This window comes from Cervus elaphus, chromosome 13 (genome assembly GCF_910594005.1).
Source record: "Cervus elaphus chromosome 13, mCerEla1.1, whole genome shotgun sequence".
NCBI lineage: Eukaryota > Metazoa > Chordata > Mammalia > Artiodactyla > Cervidae > Cervus > Cervus elaphus.
Window position 1 is genome coordinate 23,164,740 of NC_057827.1, and position 24,460 is coordinate 23,189,199.

A 24,460-nucleotide genomic window follows, 5' to 3' on the forward strand; every position below is an offset into this window, starting at 1 on the left:
CCCTCTGACCTCTAGGAGGCACCCCTGGCCGCAGACCTCCCCTTTAACTCCAGCAGAGCCTTCAACTCCAGCTGTCTGCACTCTCTTAAGAGTCAAAGAAGTCATTTTAAAACCCTCTTTGGAAAATGTCTTGAAGTCTATGAGGACCTTAAGAATTCAATGGAGAGACTTTCCTGGTGGTCAAGCGGTTGGGAGTCCGCCTGTCAATCAAGGCAGGGGACACACGGGTTAGATCCCTGGTCCGGGAAGATCCCACTTGCCTTTGGGCAACTAGCGAGGTGCTCCGTGAGCCAGCATGCTAAGAGCCGGTGCTCTGCAACAAGAGTAGCCACCACAAGGAGAAGCTTTCGCAGCACATCTACAGATTAGCACCTGCCCGCAGCAACTAGAGAAAAACTACACGCAACACAGCCAAAAATAAATAAATAATTTTTAAAAGTTATTAAAAAAAAAAAGAATCTAGTGGAAAGGCTGCAGGCTAATGCTGGCCCCATCACTGACTCACTCGTTCTTGCTCTCTAGCTGGTTTCCTGGTCTGTAACCTAGGGATCATGTTGCCTGAGCCCCATCACTCCAGCAGCAGCATCTCAATAACTGACGCTGCTTCCTGATGGGAACTGGATCTAGAAAACAAAGTTTTATACTAAAATATCAGTATTTGGGGGCCACTGCCCTAGGAAGGGGGCGCCCCCCAAATCCTTCCTGTCCAGTGGCCCAGGAAGTCTGCCACTGTAGGCCGACTGGCAGAGCCTCAGCTGTGAGGCCCCGCAGAGTAAGCTGGTCTTTGCTCCCTATTGCTTTGTCTCATACTGTCGTGTTCCGCTCTTGGCGATCCCATGAAATGCAGCCCACCAGGCTCCTCTGTCCATGGGATTTCCAGCCAAGAATACTGGAGAGGGTTGCCATTTCCTTCTGCAGGGGATCTTCCCGACCCAGGGATCGAACATGCATCTCCTACATCTCTCCTACATTGGCAGGCAGATTCTTTACTGCTGAGCCACCAGGGAAGCCCTGGCCCCCTATTAGAACTCATAAAATGTAGAATCTAGAAACCCAGAAAGAGGCTCAAATGCCAGGGGAAGTCAAGATGACGAAGGCACTCTGTGGTCTGGAAAGCAGAACCGTGGGGGAGAGCCCACTGAAGTCAATATAAGGGTGAATGGAAGCCTTGAACCTGAAACTGTTGGGCGTGTCTGAATCTCACGGCCTCTCATGAGGTCAACGCTGGGACGCTGGGACGCCCGACTGCCTTCCGCCCTGTGCTCCTTGCAGCACCGGTGGCCCGAGCCCAGTTGCTCTGTTCTGTTTCCTAGAGAAGGTGTGTTGAGGACGCACTCTTCCCCGGCCTTCCTCCACACCCACCCCTCAGCGGGCATGCTGTTGTGCTGTGGCTTGCACAATATAAAACCCACACCCAGAAGGTGTCCGCAGGCTAAGACAAGCTGGCCTTTGCCTTCACGGTGGGCAAACCCGGAGGGGGCGGCTTCCTATTTTCACTTCAGCCACAAGCAGCAGCTGGAAAGGAAGGCAGAAACATGGGTTGCCATCTCCCACGGCCTCTCTAGAAATGGGAAAAGCTAGTCCTGGCTCGCCATGGGTAGAATGACTTGAAAATGCCAGGTTAACCCTTCAAACACTCACTTGTACCCACCCGGACCCAGGGAGAGGGCGTGTGCTCCCTGGGAGGGAGGCAGGGGCTGCCCAGCCTGGCATTTGACAAGTGTTTTCTGCCCCCGGTACTGGGCACCCACTATACTGAAGATGGGGACCAGATGTGCAGGCTCTAATCCCATCCTCATAATGGCCCTTGAAAGTCAGTATTGTTATGCCTTTTTATGGGGCTTCCCTGATTGCTCAGCTGGTAAAGAATCCACCCGCCAATGCAGGAGATGCAAGAGATGTGGGTTCAATTCCTGAATCGGGAAGATCCCCTGGGAAAGGAAATGGCAACCCACTCCAGTATTCTTGCCTGGAGAATCCCATGGACAGAGGAGTCTGGCGGGCTACAGTCCGTGGGGTCACAAAGAGTCAGACATGACTGAGCTCACATGCACCTCTATGCGAAAAAACAGGCTCCGAGAGGCCATACTCTAGGGTCAGAGACTGAGAAGGAGTGGAATGAGAATTCCACAGAACAGAGACTCAGCCACTCCCTGACCCCCCTCCCTCTGGGATGGTCACTGCCTCTGGTGGAGTCTCCTCCTCTCCCCTTTTCTCATCAGGCTAACCCCTCTCATCCTTCAGAATTCAGCTGAGGTCTCAGTTTTTTCAGAAACCCTCCTGGACACCAGCAGCCTGGGTCAGGTGCCTGGGTCTCCGCTCCCTTGTTCCCTGCGCATCCATCTCCCACCTGCTCCCAGTGACCTCTCTCACCCCAGCCTGCTTCCTTCACTGTCTCCCCATCTGCTCCATAAACTCATGTCTGCAAGGACCATGCCTTCCTGTCCTTTCAGCCAAGTGCCTAGCTCAGGCTGTGATGCTCAGAAGCAGCTCAAGAAATGTGTGGAAAGAACTGAGTTGAAGAAAAAAAAGGAATTAAGCAGTAAATACAAGTAGACCACTGCAGAAGCAACCTTGTTCACACCATGGATACAGAAAGGTGCAGGGGTCACAGGGCAAATGGGCCAATACAGGAGTGAAGTGGGTTACGTAAGCTGGAGACACACAAGCCCGGTCTAAGATAACCCCAAACATGGGACTCAGGCTGCCTAATGGCAATGTGAAAATGCAGGATATTTTATAAACCTTCAAATCTGTAAAAACACCACTTAGGGGCTGCCCTGGTGGTCCAGTGGCTAAGACTCCATGCTGGGAGCCTGGGATCAATCCCTGGTCAAGGAACTAGATCCCACGTGCCACAACGAAAGACCTGGCCCTGCCAAATAATTATTTTTAAAAAACCCACATACACCATAGGCATGTCACTGAATGGCATCTCAACTCACAATGTCCAGTTTGCAAACTCTGTGCAAGCATTTGGGTGAAATCAGGCCTAGAGTCTGGCTCCTGGGTAGCCGTTGCTCACACTTTGGAGGGGTGGTGAGTTCAGATACAGGGTGTGGCTTCTGCTGACATCTCCCCACCCTCAGCCCCTTTCCAAAGGCCCAGGAAACCCAAAGCAGTTGGGGCCACCTGGAATGAGGCTTTCCTTTTTCTCTGTGCCCAGGACAGGCACCCCCAGGGCTCCCCCCCACCCCGCCACACCCCCACGACCACCCAAAAGCCAGGCTCTGCCTGCTGTGGGGCAAGGTCCCCCTCTCTTGCCCCAGAGTCTCCCGGCTGCACTCCGCAAGCCCTGCAGACGGTCCTGGATCATATTGCTCCATCTGCGTTATAACTGGTGACCTTCTCTCTGCTCTAATCATGAACTTGAGGGAGCGGGGTGGAGCAGGTAGGTCAGAGGTTTTAGCCCCCTTTCGGGCTTACAGGAATAATAGGTTCAGATCACCCACTTCCCCAGGAGAATTAGCCTGAGACCCAGGGACCACCCCACCCCCTCCCACCCCAGGCTGTGACAGCAGGTGGGCAGGCCACCCACCTGGTCTGGGGAGAAGCAATCAGGCGAGAGTGCCCCACGTTGCTAGGGAGCTACTGGCAACAGCTGGCTGAGGAATAAGTCGTGTCCTTGGGAAAGCATGTTCTCGGCCTCTAATTAAATGCTGCTGCACGTCTCTTCCTTCAGGGAGCTATAGAAATGTGCCGAATCAATGCAGGTAGGAGCAGGCAGGGAGCAGCAAGTTCACAAGCGTGTTAAGGCCTCTGTCTGGGCAAAGGAAAGGCTCAGGGGGCAGGAATGAAACTGCTCAACCTCCAGGAGGTTGGTAAAGTAAAGAAAATCATGACCTCAGACTACTCAGCTCAACTAAGCCCACAGAGTGGCTACTTCTGTTGCTGCAAGCAAATTCACTGGTTAAACACTTTTTAAAAAGCTCTTTAAATCCCACTTCTGGGTATTTATCCAAAAGAACTGAAAGCATGATCTCAAAGAGATATATGCTCATCTTCTGTTCATAGACACATCATTCTCAATAGCAAAGAGGTAAAAGTAACCTGTGTCCAGCAAGGATGAATGAATAGATTAAACAAAATGTATTCAATAGTATATACATTTGAAAGTGAAAAAGTGTTAGTCTATCAGTCTTTGCAACCCTATGGACTATAGCCCACCAGGCTCCTCCATTCATGGAATTCTTCAGGAAAGAAAACTGGAGTTGGTTGCCTTGCCCTCCTCCAGGGGATCTTCCCAATCTAGGGATCCAACCCAGGTCTCCTGCATACCAGGAAAATTCCTTAGGGCGCCTGAGCCACCAGGAAAGCCCCAGTATATACATATAATGGATTATTATTCAGCCTTTAAAATGAAGGAAATTCTGACTGAGGCTCTCACACAGATGAAATTTGAGGACATTGTGCTAAGTGAAAAAAACCCGACACAAAAAGACAAATACTGTATAATTCTACTTATCTGAAGTAATTAAAGTAGTCAAATTCATAGAGACAGAAGGTAGAATAGTGGTTACCAGGGGTGGCGTGACAGGGAAATGGAGGAATTACTATTTAATGGGTATAGAAGTTTGAGTTTCGCAAGTTGAGAAAGTTGTAGAGTTTCAGATTTGCAAAATGAAAATATAGAGATGGGCTGCTCAACAATGTGGGTGTACTTAACACTACTGAACTCTACACTCAGAAATACTGTACAGTCAGTTAAGATGGTAAATTTCATGTCATTTTTTTTTTTACCACAATTACAAATTAGGAATAAACTCATTAAAAAATTTTAAGAAATACATGTTCACAGTAAAAGAATCACAAAGCTAAAAAGTAAATGTCCACCTTCCCTCAGCCCCAGGCCCAGAGGGAACCACCATAATAGTGTCTTCTGTGGGCCTTCAAAAATGTTTTATGACTCTAAAAATATGTATGTATTTATGTCTGTATTGATTTCAATTTCATTTCAGATTCGTTTTTCTTTTTTACAGAAAAGAGCATCACACTAAACACACTTGTTCAATTAATATGTCTCAGAGAGCTTTCCAAATCAATATGTATGGATCTGTTTCATTACTTTTAACAGCGGTATCGGATCCCATTTTATGGATATTTCATAATCTATTTAGTCTGTCTCTCTTGACGTACATTCAGTAGTTTCCACTTTTTCATAATAAAAAAGTTGCAATGAAAAGCCTCGTGCATATATCTCAGGCACATATACATATGTTTTGGCTTAATAATGTACCATTTAACTGAGCTAAAAGATATGCACATTTATTAAGACGCTGCTCTTTGTCTTTTAAGAAATCTAAATCAACTTTCTCTCCCACTAACAGTGGATGAGTGCACCCTACCTTCTTGACAATACTGGGTCATCAAATATTTTTAACCTTTGCTAATCTGATCGGTGAAAAATAAATATTATAAACATTTTTCATATAGTTTTTGACCATGCATTTATTTTTTCTGTGAACACCCTGCTAATAATACCCTGGGCCCATTTTTTCTTTGGTTCATAGTTCATCTTTTTGTTTGACTTAGAATGAAAAGAATGCTAGATTTCTAATTAAAAAAAAAAAAAACAGATATGCAACAAGCAACAAAGGTTTACTGTGTAGCACAAAGAACTATAGTCAATATTTTAAATGTTTTTAAACTAAGGAAATCAATCCTTTGACAAACGGGTTGTTATTTGCCATTTGATTTTATTTTGGTAATTTTTCCCAAGTTTCCATTTGCAGGTATTCAATTTTTATTGAGCATTTTTTTTCCCTTCTTAAAAGGGGCTTACTTACTGCAAAATTATAAATAGAAATCTAGAAGACAGTGGCACCTCAGCAATTACATATTCATTTTGTATCCCTTATCTTTCTCTGATCTTGGCACTTGCTGCCTGCCCCTCCCTGAATCTTCTCTTCAGGAGCTCATAGAAATGTTCCTTCTCAGGGACTTCGCTGGTGATCCGGTGAAGACTCCGCCTTCCAATGCAGGGGGTGGGGTTCAATCGCTGGTGGGGGAACTAAGATTCCACATGACCCATGGTGAGGCTGAAAGATTAAAAAAAAGAAAGAAAGAAATGTTCCTTCTCCAGCTTTTTCCATTCTACCTTTTTTTATGAAATCCAACATCTTTCTAACACAATGCTTTCCAGCCTCCCAAAACACATCTCCCTATTTGATAACCAGGAAAATCTTCTGTCCCTCTAGGATTTTTTAAAGGATGTGTCCCAATTATGAATCCCTGTGTCTTCTTGCTTAACCTCATCAGATAAGATTTTTTCCAATGTCTCCGGTTTGTAATGTGAAAACTTATGCATATTTTTCATTTTTTCAATAAAAATGGTTACCAACTTGTTTTTTCAACAGAATCTCCCTCAAGATTTGAACATGCCCACTGCTTCAATCTTAACCCTAACCGATGCTGAGTTGAGAATCACTTTTCAGATAAACTTTATTTTTTAAAAAATATAAACAGAATGGCATTTAAAGTTTAAAAAAATTATTGACTTGGGAAAACAGTCCAGAGGCAATTTATTCTGAGCAACACATTTCTCCATAAGGATATATTTCAATCCTTATAACCCCCAACAACAACTATTAGGGAGAAGCCTGAAAATTACCTTTTACTTTTTTCAACTGTTCAGAATATTTCCATTCCTTTTCTTTTTTTTTTTTCAGTAGAAACATAGACCCCACTCTATTCTTTCAACAATCAGTTGAATATTGATAAGTAAGTAAGTGTCAGTCGCTCAGTCGCGCCGGACTCTTCGCGACCCATTGGACTGCAGCCCACCAGGCTCCTCTGTCCATGAGATTTTCCAGGCAAGGATACTGGAGTGGGTTGCCATTTCCTTCTCCAGGGGATCTTCCCAACCCAGGGATCGAACCCGGGTCTCCTGCACTGCAGGCAGATTCTTTACTGACTGAGCTACAAGGGAAGCCCATGTACTGACACCACGGATAAAACAGATAACTAATGAGAACCCACTGGATAGCACAGGGATCTCTGCTTAACGCGCTGTGGCGACCTGACTGAGAAGGAAGTCCAAGGAACAGAGGAGGAGCACGGATAACGGACATCTGGCTAACTGACTCGGCTGTGCAGCAAAAACTAACAACAGCATTGCAAAGCCACTATACCCCAATAAAAAATAATTTAAAACACAATGAAGGATATAAGCTTCCTGGTGGCTCAGCTGGTAAGGAACCTGCCGGCCAGCGCATGAGACACAAGAGATGCGAGTTCAATCCCCAGGTTGGGAAGAGCTCCTGGAGAAGGAAATGGCAACGCACTTCAGTATTCTTGCCTGGAGAATTCCATGGACAGAGGAGCCTGGTGAGCTACAGTCCACGGGATCACAAAGAGTCAGACACGATTGAGTGACTAACACTTTCACATCACTTTCAAGATGCACCTGATTGCTGTTTTGCAAACAATACTACCTCATGTTCATTCCTAAGATGGCAAACCTCTGCTTCATTAATACCAAAATGAATCCCACTGCTCTGCTTCTATGGGCTTCTGCGGTGGCTCAGATGGTTAAGAATCTGCCTGCAATGCAGGAGACGTGGATTTGATCCTTGGGTGGGGAAGCGCCCCTGGAGAGGGAAATGGCTACCCACTCCAGTATTCTTGCCCGGCAAATCCCATGGACAGAGGAGCCTGGAGGGCTACAGTCCATGGGATCACAGAGAGTCAGACACAGCTGATCAACCAACCCTTTGATTTTCAAACTGCTTCTGTACCTTTCTGAGTACAAAATAACCTTTCATTGTAATACCCAATCATGGTACAATGCCTTTTTTCTTTTAAATTGGAATGTAATTGCTTCACTATGTTGTGTTAATTCCTGCTATAGAACACAGTGAATCAGCTGCACGCATACATACATGCAGACCCCCATCCCACCCGTCTAGATCTCCACAGAGCACAGAGCTGAGCTCCCTGTTCTATGTAGCAGGTTCCCACTCGCTGTATGTTTTACACACGGCAGTGCATATGTGTCAACCCTCACCTCCCACTTCATCCCACCCTCCCCTTCCTGCACCTACACATCTGTTCTCTACATATGTGTGTCTATTCCTGCCCTGGAAATAGGTTATTTTCTAGATTCCACATGTATGCGTTAGCCAGGACATGGAAAGAACCTAAATGTCCAATGACAGATGTACGCATAATAAAGATGTGGCACGTGTAAATGATGGAATACTGCTCAGTCATAAAAAGGAATGAAATTGGGTCATTTGTAGAGATGTAGATGGACCTAGAGTCTGTCATACAGAGTAAAGTCAGTCAGAAAGAGAAAACCAAGTATTATAGTTCAGTCTCTTGAAAGACACTTGAAACAGCACAGAACTTTAACCCATGTCACCTCAGTAATGCGTATTACTCGGTAGAAATGATGGCAACATGACTATGCTCCATGTGCTCATGCAGAGCAGGTGACGCCACAACTGTCACCTGGCTGACAGAAGATGCCAACTTTAGATAAGGTCCAATTTTGAAAACTGCATCCCAGAATGGATGCAGTAGTACACAAATCCCTTCCTGTGTGAGGGGCTTAACAGAGCTTCTGGTCCATGATAGACGTTGTGAGTCACAGTCATGTCTGACTGCTTGCAATCCCATGGTCTATAGCCCGCCAGGCTCTTCTGTCCCTGGATATCTCCAGGCAAGAATACCGGAGTGGGTTGCCATTCCCTTCTCCAGGGGATCTTCCCAGTCCAGGATCATACCCAGGTCTCCCACATTGCAGGCACATTCTTTACTGTCTGAACCACCAGGTCCATGATAATAAGCTCTTACTAAATGCTAACAATCAATGATAACAAACTCTCAGCAAACAAAGCTCCCTTCTAGCAAACATGTCTGGCTGCAAAGAGGGTTAGGGATGTTCTGATCCTCTCAGACATGGGTGAGTGGGGACAGAGGTAACGTTACCAGTCTCCTGGGGGTGATCAGGAGCTGGGCCTGGAGAAGGCAAGCTTATGTTGCTTGGTCACCAAGGAGTGAAGAAGTGTATAGTTAATGCTCATTCAGTGTTCACATTGACCCTGCAAATGAGAAATTATCCCCATTTGACAGAGGAGAAACGAAGACTCCGTCAGGTTCTCATTATCAACCCCAGGGTCACATAGCCAGTAGCACAGACCTCATTTGCAAACCTGAGCTGTTCTCATAATTCTATCAGGGCTCCATCTGTAAAGCATCTGAGTCTTACTATGCATCTCTCTGCTTCCTACATTATTTCTGCCTCTGGTAATCAAATGTTGTACAATGGAGTCAGTCTTCAGAATTAAAAAACAGAAAAACAACAGAGGGTTATAGCTATAAAGGTATACACTGAGCAGTGTTGTTTAATGTTGTAAACAAAATTACCGCACAGAACATCAAAACCACTTAATACACTCAAATGCCTTGACAGCATGCACTGAGGAGAACCGTTATGCTGATTACCAATAATTATGACCTACTCATTAAGGGACATCCCTCAGGGCTTCTGCAAAGGAACACTTCATGGCTGAGATGGAGTTACTCTGTGTACTTGAAAATAATGAAGCTACGGTTCTTTTAAAAATTATCTAATTTAGGCTTTTCACTGATTTATGTGCTTCTCTGTAAGAACTCTAAATGAAAGAGGTTCTGCTGAATTTACATGGAAGCTTTCTCTCAAAGGTCCACAGCAGCCTCAAGCTGACTGTTGACATGCCAGCTCCCTGCCAAGTAGGAAATAGAGGAAAGAGGTTCAGAGAATTTAAATCTGAAGTCTCTGCATTTCTTAAACATTTTGGTCTCAAAGAGCTTATTTCTCCAAAGATTCTCGAGGTTTGTTGGATGAACATTTTCAGAGAGAAGACACTAGAGTTTACTTAACACAGCTTTAAATCCTTTAGAAACAAAGTTAATGTAAACAAATACATAGGATTTGAGAACTAATTATGGACCAAGTATTCAATGTGCTGAGTGCTTTATCTCCCATTTTAGTTAAATCCTTTCAGGTACAAGAAACAGCCAGCCCAGCTCAGGTATGGCTGCAGAGGCCTACAGGAGAGCCAGAAATCTGACGTAAATTCAAGAATAGGGATCTGAGAATGGGAATCATAATGGGGCCTCATGGACACTGGAACTGGATCTAAGAAGGTCCCCAGAGAGCAGGAACTTATGACTCTTTCCATGGGCAACGTGCCTTTCTCTTCGCATCTATTAGTTTCCTTTCAACTGCAAGAAACAGTAAATCCAACTCAAGTGGCTTAAACAGTAAGGAAATTACTGTCTCACAGAAATGGAACTCCAAATGTACGCTGGGTTTCAGGGTTGGCTGATATAATCAGCCAGTTCTGTCATCTATGATTCAGGTTCTCTCTTCATTTTACCACCCAGAAGGCCAGCTTCATCCTAAAGCTGATTCTCAGTGAAATATGATCATAGGGTGTTGGATGGTGGGAGTGTGGGCTACATGTTTCCTCACAAACATATTCTTTTTTACATTATCTATTTACTCTTGGCTGCACTGGGTCTTTGCTGCTGTGCACGGGCCTTCTCGAGTTGCAGGAAGCGGGGGCTGCCCTTTGTCGCAGTGCTCAGGTTCCCCATTGCGGTGGCTTCTCTTGCTATGGAGCATGGGCTCTATGGCACACAGGCTGCAGCCGTTGTGGTTCTCAGGCTTGAGAGTTCAGTAGCTGCAGTGCACGGGCTCAGTTGCTCTGTGGTATGTGCAGTCTTCTCCAGCCAGGGATCAAATCCATGTTTCCACCGTTGGCAGTCAGATTCTTAACAACTGGACCACCAGGGAATTCCCCCTCACTAGCATATTCTAAAGAAAAATGTTCAAAGGCACTAGACACCTTTATCTCAGGGTATCATTGACCTGAACGACATCACATGACATTCCTACACTAACCCCTATGCCAACTGGTCTTATCTTAGTTGTAGTAACTAGCAATTCGTATGAGACCACCATGATTGGCTGAGACTGCTCAGGGCACATTCCTAGATTGAAGTCTGATGTGTGGGGGATGGGGGAAAAAAAAGAAATTGAGAGTAACTCCTTAGGTTTTGCAAGTAAACGGCTAGATACTTAAGTCATTTGGGAACCTTGTAGGAAAAATAGGTTGGGGGTGGGCATGGGAATGGAGAATATTGTTTAGGATACACGGATTCTGAAATGCCTGTTAGATCTGCACATGAAGAGGCCACATAAGCCAAGAAATATATGAATTTGGCACTCAAGGAAGGAGTCAGGGCTGGAGTTACAGTCTCGAGAATCATCAGCTTATCCCTAGAATTTAAAACCATAAAATAGATGAAATCAACTAAAGAATATATAGAGAAAAAGAGGTGAGGACCCAAGGCTTCCTGTCCTGGCCCACATGACACACTCCCACTTACCCAGTTCTAGCGTCCCTTCCCCAGTACAGTCGTCCTTCTCTACTTCTCCTCCAATCTCCTCTACTGGTCCCAGATACACACCTCAGGGGCTTTTTAGCCTCTTGCCTATTCCTCTCCTCATCCTCAACATCTCGGCACAGCATCTACCTGACACACAGTAGGTGCTCAAATCTTATGTTGAACGCTGAACGAGAATGAATTTAGCTGTTCAAGACTGAAGATGATGAAATTAGTGGAACTGGTTTTGGTGGGGCTCAGCATCTCACATCACATTTCTTACGCTCCCAAGGGAAGCTCGTCCCTAGGCGGGAGAGGGATGGAGGATCCAGCTGTCTGCATCCACGGCTCCTCTCCCTGCCTTCTCTGAAACCCAACACTCCAGAGCGAGCTTCAAAGTCAGAGGCTGCACAACAAACTCACTTCACAAATGGTGGACACATTTGTGAGGATGAAACATACACGTCCTGACAAGCCTTGGGGGGCAGACCAGCTGAGAATGTGACAGAGGGGTGCTGCCTGGTGCCTGCCAGGAGTTTGGAGGAGTGTGGCGATGGCTCAGCCATCCAGGAACAGCCCGGCTGGTCTCCTCAGGGACGCCGGGGGCCTGTCAGCTCCCACCCCCCAAATGACAGTACGTGCTGCGCAGAGCTTGTCTCTGCTGTGGCTGAGAGGACGGCCTGCTCTCCACCTGCACAACGCAGATGGCACAGATGGGAGCATGCTTCCACACGGGGACGGGCAATTAGGCTCCATTCCTCCAGCTGCAACAATTACCGGGCGAACACCCTGGGGAAGGACATAAGCCTGGAAGAGAGCCGGCTTCCACGCTGGCCCACCCCTAAACTTAGTCCTACCAGCAGGGCCTGCTGGGTCCGCAGCCTCTAGTCCCTTTCACAGGCCTTGCTGGAACCCATGTATTTGAAAATCATTTGGTGAGATTGGAACAGAAGGCAGTCCTCAAACGGGATATATTTAAGTAGGAAAATACCAAGGCTTTATTTTTTTTTTTCCTTATAAAGACAGCCCTGCTGTTGGCTAATTGAAAGGATATACAGAGTTCTCATGAGTAAACAAGAGTTTCCTGCTGCAGGCTGTATACTGTAATGCCAAAGAAGTGACATGAAGGGGGCAGAGGTGTAATGCTCTCATCTTCATAGCAAAAAAGTGCAAAATAAGACAAAAAATTAAATGGACTTAATTAATGCTGGGCATTCCCACAGGGAAAAGGCAAGAGGACTCTTAAGTCGATCGATCAGTAGTTGTGTTGTGTACAGGGCTGAGCCACCCTCACGCCTCTTTCCTCCTGTCTCTGGCTCTCCACATCGGAGGTACACAGCCTGGGACCCCGAGGCCGGGCATCAGGAGCTTCTGCTTCACGGTACTCTGAGACGTGGCGGAGCGGAGGGGTGAGGGGCCAGAGGCTGGGAGACCAGAGGAGCCAGCTCCGTGACGCACCTACGTGCAGCAGTGTCTCATGTGGAAGTTGACAACATACTCGGCATTAGTCCTCTGCACAGAGATGGCAAAAGGCTCGAAAGGGTGGAAGGTGAAGGCAACGAGGCGTCGCACCGTGTGGTTGATGGGGCGGCCCAGTAAGCCCGCCTGAATCTCAAACTTCAGCAGACCAGAGTCCCGGGCGTAGAACCTAAACAGGACAAGGAGAGGAGGAGAGCGTGGGACAGACATTCACCACCACCTTGAAACCTGAATAGCAGGGGACTCATGAATTAACCTCACTGATGAAACCTCCTCTAACGTCAGCCCCCAGTCAAAATTGCCTATGTCTGATCAGTTCATTTTACAAGCAGGGAGATTACGAACTTCACTATGCTGGCCTGAATCACTGGGTCATTTGTCTTTCCCAAGATGACCCTTAGTTATGGCCTTGATTACAGCCTCCCCTTTTCCAGCAGCTATCTGCCCGGCTACCTACCTGCCTAGGCCAGGGCTGGAAATGATAATGCAAGCCAAGTAGGCATGCTTAAATGTTCAGGCAGCCACGTCAAACAAGGTAAGAAGGAAAAAGTGACATTAATTTTAATAATATTTTAGTTAACCTAACATCAGCATCTAAAATATTATCATTTCAACCAATGATATAAAAGATACTAAAGAGGTATTTCATTTTTCTTTGTATAAGTCTTTGAAATCTGATGTGTATTTGACACTTGAGCACATCTCATGTTAGTGCTCACCAGCCATGGGAGGGTGGTGGTTACTAGAGGACAGTGCAGATCTAGGCCCATATCTTGAGTTTTTCTTTCCTCTTTTTAAAATTTATTTTATTTATTTATTTTTGGCTGTGCTGGGTCTTTGTTGCTGTGCAAAGGCTTTCTCTAGTCGTGGTGAGCAGGGGCTACTCTCTGGTTGCAGTGTGAGGGATTCTCACTGCAGTGGCTTCTCCTGTTGAGGAGCACAGGCTCTAGGGCTTGGGCTTCGGTAGCTGCGGTGAGTGGGCTCAGGAATTGCACTGCAATCTTAACCACTGGACCACCGGGGAAGTCCTGAGTGTTTCACTGTTAAGAAGAAATCCTTTTGGAAGGCTCTTCTTTTGCACACGCGAAAACAAAATACTAACTAGTTTCTACTTTTTCATCTAATACAGTAAGAACAAAGATGCTTTCATCCATCCCAGGACTTAAATGCCTTTTGCCCATATGCAAAGCAAGTGCCCTGTGAACTTGGGAACCAGAGATGATTGGCAGGGTTGGGGCTGAATTGGAGGAAGCTCTAGAAAACAAAGAGTTCTGAAATAAAGAGCTCTACAGTGCATGTCCCTCTTGGAATGCAAATATGTAGGAGATACAAAGATATCTGTATCCCTTGACTCAATAATCCAAGAGCTTATGCTCAGAATTTAAGTGAAGTAAATAGTGATGTGAATAAAGATGGCTACTACAGCATTTTGGGCTTCTCCAGTGGCTCAGCGGTAAAGAATCTGCCTACCAATGCAGAAGACATAAGAGACGTGGTTGGATCCCTGGTTGGGAAGATCCCCTGGAGAAGGGCATGGCAACCTACTCCAGTATTCTTGCCTGGAGAATCCCACGGACAGAGGAGCCTGGTGGGCTACAGTCCACACAGCTGCAAAGAGCTGGACATGACTGAACAACTTAGCACACACATAGCATTAGGTCTAATGTAAATATGTAGGTAGAGAATAAACACTCAGAAATGGGGGAACAGCTAAATAAATTATGCTACATCTATTTTATGGAATAATATGCCGTCATCACGACTGTAACTTTAAGGACTATGTAACAATATGGAAAAATGTTTATTAAATAAAAGCAGGCTACAAGGTACCATGCCAACTGCAACTACAACTGCATAAATGTAAACACACACACTGGCAAAGACTAGAATGGAATAAATTTAATACAATAAAGGTGTTAGAGTAATGGCATTACCTCTACAAATGACTTTAATATCCTTTCATTTCTCATTTTAAATTAAAAAATAAATAAGAATTACAAGAAGTTCAGGGTCAGTGGCATTTCCAGATTTGTTACTTAGGTTAATCTTTTCAAATCAGAAAGGCAGGGCAGTCAAAAGGGAGAGAAATGTTATCTCGGGCTACGTGACAATGTCAAATGAGTCCAATTATCTGCTTTTATGTGTGAAAACCTTCCCCTCACCCACACAGTCCCCAGCACACAAAGGGCTTATAATGTAAAGCTAGTTGTTGGAGCTCCTAAATCTAACTGCCAATTTACAGGAAATAGGGGGAAATAAGAACTGCCAGGGATGCAATGAGCAAAAATCCAGAATGTGGGGAATACTACCAGATGAACAACCTGGTTTCTTCAACAACTTCACTACAAAGAAAGTAACAGGGAAGCAGAACCCATAAAATAAAAAAGACTTAGGAGGACAGCAACCAAAAAAAACATATGGACCTTCTTTAGGTCCTGACTGGAACAAACTGTAAAAAGAATATATACAAGACAATAGGAAAACATGAAAACTCACTTGATACTGGTGATCTTAATACAGGTTTAATTTTTGTAAGATGGAATATGGTATTGAGGTTATATTTTTTTAAGTCCTTATCTTTTAGAAGTTCATACTGAAATATTTACGAGTGAAATGCTATAACACCTGGGCTGTGAGAATCCAGAGTGGCAGGTGGGAGGGGAGCAGTGGTGGGAGAAAGAGATGAAACAACCCTGACCATGAGCGACGGCTGCTGAGGTGGGGTGACGCGTACAGAGTGTTCCACTTTCATGTGTTTAAAAATTTCCATAATAGAAAAATTAACTGGTTTTCAGAACTCGATTACAATTTCCCAAAGGAAATATTACAAACAGTAATTCATCGCACAGAATATGTTACACAAGCCTATTGAATACACAGTGAAGCTGGGTTATGAAATACCACCTACCACTGTTTTCTACATGAAGAAGACCTTCCAGAGCCCAGCGCACACCTCCCTTGAAATAAGCCCACAGCGGAAGTGGTGCCAGCTCCTCTCTCTAGCACCTGTCAAAGCACACAGCACGACCCGAGCTCCCGGCATGGAGGGACGGTGGGGGGTCTGTGAGCTGGACACCCGTGACGAAGGAACTGCAAGGTTCTACGGGTAACACGGCCACCTGCCTTCCAAAATTCTTCCAACTGAGGAAGCATGAGTTTCTCCAAAACCTGCTTGTTCCCCAAACTGTCTCTCTTTTCCATCAGGGAACAGGAGGGGATAAAATAACTTGAGCTGGGTAAAATGTAAGTCTCAATTATTTTTAAGTTTCTTGTGAAATGGTATTAGGTCATTAAATTGAAAAGTATGGTTTCCTTCCCTGGCTACCTTCAAAAGAGAACAATACTTATCTGAATTGGATGTTTTGAGGAGAGGCAAAGAGCAGAACTAATTCATTTTTGAGACTAACGCCTAAATGATCAAAGTGAAAGTGAAAGTCACTCCGTGTCCGATTCTTTGCGACCCCACAGACTATACAGTCCATGGGATTCTCCAGGCCAGAATCCTGGAGTGGGTAGCCTTTCCCTTCTCCAGGGGATCTTCCCAACCCAGGGACTGAACCCAGGTATCCCGCATTGCAGGCAGATTCTTTACCAGCTGAGCCACAAGGGAAGCCAAAGCACCCACATTATGGAAACAGCCTGCCCTGTGACTTGAACCCGTGAATACAAGTGGACAGAGTCATAGTGAGGTGATGCACAAGAGAAGAGAAAGCAGACAGCCCCACCCCCAGGCAGCGCGCAGCTGAAGCAGTGATGGTGTGTACCTGATAGGGTGGTCCCCGCAAGTCTTGGGCCGCTCCATGACTGACACCCACTTGTCGTCGTAGCTAAAGAGAGACAGGTCAAGGTAAGGGCTGCCGCTGTAGGACTGGGCGCTGATGGGGAGCTGGCCCAGCAGCCGGCGAACGGCCTCCGTGTGTCCTCCGTACTTGGCGTTGACGATAGTGTCTTTAAACCTGAAATAAAGCACCAGGGAGGAAGGCTGTGTTAGAGGCGCACAAGTTGCCGTGGGTTTAAATCGACAGACATGTCTAAAAACAACACATCCTGAAAACAGAATCTAGATACTCAACTCTCACACCTCCCAAGTCTACACACCTACAAAGTGAAGAAGAAGTGAAAGTCGCTCAGTTTTGTCCGACACTTTGCGACCGCGTGGCCTTGTAGCCCACCAGGCTCCTCTGTCCGTAGGATTTCCCAGGCAAGAATACTGGAGTGGGCTGCCATTTCCTTCTCCAGGGGATCTTCCCAACCCAAGAATCGAACCCAGGTCTTCGGCATTGCAGGCAGATTCTTTACCATCTAAGCCACCAGGTAAGCCCCTCTATATACCTACAAATACTCTCAAAAAAGCAGAAAACAGAATGAAAAATTGGAAACACAAAGTTACTTAAGAAAAGTTAGCAAAGATCCTACAAAAGTTAAAAATGAAGATAACTAACCTCTAACAACTATTTCTGTTGAAACTTATATATTTCTCCCAAATTAGAGCCTTCGACTGCATTAACAAGGAGATGCAAAGAATCCTGGACAGAAGTAGTGTCTGACTCCTTGGGAGTCAGAAGTCTGACTTCCTGGGATCAGTGATAAGCCAAGTTGCATCAAATCGTTTGAAAAATTACTGATTCTTTGTTTAAATAAAGTTGGGGAGGGACTTCCCCTGCAGTGCGGGGGTTAAGACTCTGGGCTTCCACTGGCAGGTGCACGGGTTCAATCCCTGGCTGGGGAACCAAGATCCATGTGCCATGCGGTGTGGCCAAAAAATAAAAATAAAGTTGGGAACTAGCTACCTATACTTCTGCAGAAACACCAGAATCCAGAAGTACATAATACAAACACGGAGTCATCTACCTCACTTATCTTTATTATAGTAATAATAACAATGGAGCAGTTATTTCTCACAATTATAATGAATACTAAACTTAATACCCTTGACCAAGTATTTCAATTCTTCTGGAAATTTGCCCTAGGGAAGGAAAATCCCTGTGCACATTTAATATACCAGTGGTTATGACAATGAAAAAAAAAGTCAGGAATATTAAAAACCTAATGGAAAACTATTATTTTCAAAGATAACATGATAACAGAAGAAATGTTTATCATAATGGTAAGTAAAAGAAGTAGGGTACATGGAGCTCCCTGGGGGAAAGGGGGTTAGGATTCCAGACTTTCACTGCCTGTGGCCCAGGTTCAATCCATGTTTGAGGAACTGAGATCTCACGAGTCACACAGCACGGCCAAAAAAAAAAAAAAAAAACCAGTCAGTTACGTTCCGTATATACAGTATGATTGAAAACACACACAAAAATTAATGTCTTTAAAAAAAAAAAAAACAGTGGTGGAAATACATCAAAATGGTCATAGCTGTTTTTATCAGTTTTATTTTTTAAAATCTCTACACTGAAGTATATCACAAAGTTTAATAATCAAGGGGAAAATAAATAATTTTTTAATCCAGGGGAAATGTGATATAACATCTCACCCTTGAAACTAACGGTATAAAAAAACGCGAATGTTCCTAATTTTGATGAGACTAGAGAGATTGATGAGATGGGTTTTGATTTTTGTTTTCACTGTCAACCTGCAGGGCTAGATGGACATTAACACTTCTCAGTTCCCCTAGAAGGAAGTCAAGTGTCAACACTGCTTTTCCATTACTTCTCTTAACAGTAATTTTTCACAGCCTCGGTGTAAATCATAAAATTAAACCCTGGGCCACACAAAACTTATTTCTTTCCTTTTCATTTGAGCTGGTATCATAGATCCTGGGCTCTTTGGTTTTCAGCCCTTTGTCACCGAAGATCTAGTTCTCCACCCTGCCTGGCTCACTGGCTTCAAAAGAGGACTTCAAATGACGGGGCTGGCCCGTGGCTGTGATGACCACAATTCAAAGCCCCCGTGACCATCCACAGGCTGCAGCAGTCCCCACTGCCCACAGCGGCCACCACCTCTACTCTCAGACACCCCAACAACCAAAAGAAGAAGCTGCACCCCTCTGATGTCTTCAGCTGATTAACTCCTGGCGCACTGTCACTCTGCCCAACCACTCTTCTCTCAATTCACGATTTCTAAATTCTCAGAGGTGATCCTCCCTACACCATGGCTTCCTAGTTCCTGGACCTCCTTTCTGCCTCAGCAACGCATTCCCACATCATATCCTCAATCTCAGTATTACCAATGACTGCACCTCCATAATCTCAGGGAGCAGCACGTAGACTGCAGTTATCGTCTCTCCTAATTTTCCAGATAACTCACCCTGCTCATCCCAGCTTCAACATCCTTCAGCTGAAATGGGACTGAAATGCCATTGATTCTACCAACTTCTCGCCATCCTATGCCTTCGTCATGACCTCTTTTCCTTCCTGAGCCTGCTTAAATTTCACAATCATTAAAATCACAGATTTCACACCATGAATGCATGGATATACATGTTGCCGTAATGCTGCAAGGCATTCCCACAGTCCGGCAAGCCACCCTCTCCCTTAGATGACTACTTCATCCTCCCCACCCTCCATGTTCACCCTCCTGGATGGCACTGCCTTCTTTGTAGCCGACAGAAGCCATGAAAAAAAACTTTTTAAAGCTCCCATCAGGAAACAGAATGTAGTGCTCTTACTACTGGATCACTGCGATGGTCTACTAACTTCCAGCCTATCCCCCAATCTATTCTTAACAGCAGCCAGAGTGACTCTGTTAAAACATAAGTGAGAGGGGCTGCCCTGCTGGTCCAGTGGTTAAGACTCCAAGCTCTCACTGCAGGGGGCACAGGTTCAGTCCCTGGTTAGGGAACTAAGATCCCACATGCCGCAGGGTGCGGCCAAAAAAATGCCCGTGAGACCACGTCACTCCTCTGCTCAGATACTTCAGACACTACACAATCTCAGCTACAGTTAAAGCCAAAGCCTCAGAATGGCCATACGTGTCTGGTCCTCTCTCACCACACATCTCTACCTACTCTGCCTCCTGCTTCCTCCAGCCCAGCCTGAGTTCCCGGGTGTTCCTCAAATGTCTGAGACCCACCCCTGGACCTTTACACTTACTATTCCCTTTGCTTGCTCTGTTTTTCCCCTGATGGCCACATGGCTTGCTCCCTAACCTCCTTCAAAAGCTTTACTCAAATATTGCCTTCTCAGTGAGGCCTATGCTGAGAGAGAACGGGAGAGAGAATGGGCAATCTCTTCTTAATACATTCTAACCCAACAGATATTCTAGTAATTGTAACCTTTCCTTGGGTACATCCGTGATGGACACCTTCCCCTTCCTGTTTCCACCTGGTCCAACCCGTGACCTGTCATCCTGGAACCTTCCTGTAACATCATCCTTGGAATCCTCTGTGCTTCTCTCCACTGTTTGACTCTGCTTCCTCTATCATTCTTTTGTGGTTTACTGGGGGATAATATCTTTCAGAGACTTCCTTAGAAAAAGAACATGGGAGGTAATTTTTTGAGAACTTACATGTCTGAAAATGTCTTTGTTAAACCCTATTATTTCGATGTAGAATTCTAGTTTTAAAACCTTTTTTTGTTGTTGTTTTTTGCAGAATTCTGAAGGCATGATTGTAATCGCTTCAAGTTTTCAGTATTATTATTACATTGATACCATTAATGGCTTAATTTTTTATATGTGAAATGTATGTGTTCTGAAAGTTTTTACAATTTTCTCTTTATCTCCAATGTTCTAAAATTTCATGATGATATGTCTCAGTCTGGTCTTTTCTTTATTGACTGTACTGGGTACTTGATGGAGTTGTGATGTGATGATAGGTTTAATAATAATTTCCCTGAAGTGAAAAAAGCCATGGTTTGCAGCGCTTGCCAATTTCTGTGGTGTAAATTCTTCTGCTGTGGTCAATTTCAAGGCACCAAAGTGGCATCACGGAATGCAGAGCGGTCACGAGATGAGCAGTAGCACACCACTATATGGTATTTTCACGGAACAGATGAAATAGACACAAATAACTTCAAGAGTACAATAATAAAATAACTGTGAATTAATAATGAGGAAATAATTAATTTTTAACAAAGGCTGTGTTTATGAAAATATGGATCTTTTAATATTAGGAAATGGTTAACATCGTTTCCTCCTTTTCATTTTTTCTCTTGCTCCTTCTGGAAGTAGCTACATATTGGATTTCCTGGGGAAATGCTCTAAATTTTTAAAAAAATCATTTCTCTCCCGTTTTCTTACTATTATCTTTTTTCCCCTACTTTCTTGGAGAGTTTCTAAACTATATCTAACAGAGTTTAGATTTCTGAACTAGCTCACTTAGCATCACTATTCTAGTTCCTGTTTTATAGTTTAAATTATTTCAGTTAATACCATGTTCATTTTTTTTTTTCCATGTTCATTTTTTATACTATTTTGGTCTCTATCTTTCAAGATAAAGGCTTTCTTTAAGTGATTCATGATCTCTGATGTCCATTTTTTCTTAACCATTTATTCTAACCTATAATAGTAACAATAATAATCCATTTCACTCATTTTTACCAGAAGTTCTTTGAGGACTGTAAAATTGACCTGTTAGAACCATGTGTTCACAAGAAACAAAAATAACTTTGATTTATATGTACATTATATTTTCAATGCAGCAAAGTATGATGATTGATAAAATGTTATTAGGACACAATTTTGTGGGGAAGATGGATAAATGTGAAAAGAAGAAGAAATATAAAAGTTCAAACAGTACAGGAAAAACTTACCCTGTACTTTTTATGTCAAATATGAATACTAAATTACTACGGTATTAGAGTCCCTTGGCTATATTTAAAAGTCTTAATACCTTAAACTCATACAATGTTATATGCCAATTATATCTTGTAAAACCTTTATTTTTAAATGTCAATGTTTAATATGCTGAAAACTGCATCCTCTGCCACTATTTAAATTTAACAGTAAGAAATTTAAAGAGCAACTTAAACATTAATGTGTGAGATCTCCAGTTTTCAAAACCATTTGCTGGTAAGAAGCAAAATTTTCAAGACCATGAAGCTAGAATGTTTATTTTCTCTGCCGCTTCCTACAATTTCACTTAATTATGGGTACACTGTGAAATAAATTTTCAGAAAACATAGCCTCCTCTAATTCCTGATGATGTTATTCATTCAACAAATGCCTAACGAGCTCCTCCCACACGGAAGACACTGGCTGAGGTGCTGTAGATATGGTGGTGTATACGTAACAGATAAAAACCCCTGCCCTCATGGAGCTTGGACCTTCTGGTGATCTCTTTGATATTTTAACTGTACCCAGCTTTTGTTACTAGTTGATAATAATCTACTTAATTTTAAAGTTAATTTTAAAAGACAAAAATTCATTTCAAAATGAAAAAAGCAAAACCTGATCCATATTTTGCTTCCAAAGATCCTTCTATACTGAAGAGAGACGCCAGTCAGGCTGAAAATGTGTGTGAACCAGAAAAAATAAAAGGGCATGTTTAGTTGTCTGAAAATCAATATCCATTTATTTTTAATCACGTACTATCCTTCTATAGGAATACGATGCCAGTGAATTAGATATCTGCTTTGCCCATTTCCCCCTGCAGCAGTACTGCTTATTCTGATTCATCCACTCACTCTGATCTGATCTGTACTAGAACCTAAAGCAGCTATTTTCTATAATTGGCTAAGGTATGTGGAACGTGATGAAACACTGACTGACTTAAGTAGGGCTGCAGGCAGGCCCTTGGTCCAAAATAACTAGTCATTTCACAATAACATACTCAGATAATTATGAGAAGCTCTAGTTCTTAGCAGGTGGGTATCAACTGACACAATTAGGTGTTCTGAGAAGGTCCTCCAAGGGTCTCTTCTTCAGGCTGGTCAGTTTCCCTAGGGAATTAACTCTACTCTCCTGCCTGAAGAGTATATGCCTGGATGCCATATCTGATAAGAGGAATAGGACTCTATCCCATCAGTACATCAATTTTCACTTAATTCTTGGTTTAAGCATGATGTGTCTCATCTCTGTTCTCAGTCATGTTTCAAGAACTTGAAACCAGAGCCTGCATGGTTCGATTTCTCCAGAGAATAAACCTCTAGCCTTTTGCTGAGTTGGGGAAGAGACAGTCATTTGGCAGTTGGAGGCTTAGGGAAAGGAACTAGAGTATCTGACTGTTCCCTTTAAGAATGTCATCTAGGGGACTCCCTGGCAGTCCAGTGGTTAAAACTCTACACTTCCACTGCAGGGGACACAGGTTTGATCCCTCGTCAGGGAACTAAGATGCCACAAACTTCAAAGCACAGCAAAAATAAAAAAGAATGTCATCCAATCCTGGAGGTATATAAGGCCTCCAGTTTCTTGACTTTTTCCAGAGTTCTCTGGTACAAGACAACTTACTTCTTGATGGGTAAGCTCTGTAGTCTTTTTTGTTCTCTGAGGTATGTCAAGTTAGTTATCACTCATCCACTGGCTCTTCAGCTTCTAAAACTCTGTTGACATCTCCCCATTCTCTTTGCTCTTGTAGGTTTATATCTCTTCATCCTTTACTGTCACTTTAAGTAGGGGTTTGGGATACAGCAGAGATAAATGCATGTGTTCAATGCACATGTTTAACCAAAAGTTATAAAATTATTTCCTTATTCATTCAAAGTTGGTGATGGACAGGGCCACTGCAGTCCATGGGGTTGCAAAGAGTCAGACACAACTGAGCAACTGAACTGAACTGCACTGATTCATTCAAGAAATACTTTAAGGGCTTGACAGCGCACCACTGCAGATACAGCAATAAACTAAACAAAGACACAGTCTGTCTCTCTGCAGGTAACAGACAGTCTAGGAGGAATCTCGGACAACACACAAGTAATCCCTCGGGTGTTAAGAGAGAGACATTTAGGATGACACAGGAGGTTACAACAGGCAGACCGACCCAAGGCCAGGTGAGCATAAAGAACATGGGAAGGTTTCCCAAAGTAAACGACTACTGGCTCCACATCGACACATTTTCTACAGAAAAATTAAGCTTGTTAAGTCTAGTGGAGCAGCTTACCGGCGCTGGATCTGCCGTGCAAAATTGTTACTGGAAGCTGAGCAGGGAAACTGGACTTCACTATGCAGGGTAGCGTTCCGGAAGAGATCACAGAAGTTCTCGAAGAGCTCCAAAAGCTCATCTGACGTGTTCTCAAACACAGCGATCACCTCTGTTGTCACCATGTTGTACACCACAAAGAAAGACGCCTGCGGAAGGAGAGAGAGACCCAAGGGACAGCTGAGTATAAGACCTCACCTAGCATATTCATCATTTGGCTGAAAACTCAAGCTCCCCAAGTAAAACAAGCCAACACCTCCACTCCAGCACTACAGCAGCAAGTGATGCCAAGAGGCTCTGGAAGAGGAGGAGCCTCAGTGGGCTTGAGCCATCGAGGGCCTCGAGCTGCCTGATTTCCCGCTGTACCTTGCTGCTGGAATTAGTGAGCTGCTCAGCATATATGTATAAAAGGGCTTTCAATCTTTCATTTCAAACTGCGTGCAGATTTAATATGTTTCCTTCCATGTGCTTATTCCCTACTTACGCCCCAACCCACTCTGAGATTAAAAACACTTTTCTAAAATGCCAGATTTAATTTTCCTTCCTGCTGAGAAAGTGATTTGCAGTCAGGAGCTGCCTATT

At 44.1% G+C, this 24,460-nt stretch overlaps 1 protein-coding gene across 2 annotated transcripts in view; it reads right to left on the bottom strand.

The window, feature by feature from the left end:
• Nucleotides 1–5,482: 5,482 nt before the first annotated feature.
• The window catches only part of DET1 (DET1 partner of COP1 E3 ubiquitin ligase), a 31,168-nt gene continuing 12,190 nt past the window's right edge, over nucleotides 5,483–24,460 (bottom strand). Inside the window, exons 3-5 of one of the 2 annotated variants that reach the window (XM_043922310.1) lie at nucleotides 23,840–24,027; nucleotides 16,620–16,811; nucleotides 5,483–6,038 (exon numbers count right to left, since the gene is read on the bottom strand). In XM_043922310.1, coding sequence (XP_043778245.1) covers nucleotides 6,011–6,038; nucleotides 16,620–16,811; nucleotides 23,840–24,027 — 408 coding nt within the window. In that variant the 3' untranslated portion in view covers nucleotides 5,483–6,010. Of the gene's footprint in view, nucleotides 6,039–12,346; nucleotides 13,025–16,619; nucleotides 16,812–23,839; nucleotides 24,028–24,460 lie in introns of those variants that run through there. The other variant, XM_043922309.1, reaches the window with a different exon arrangement.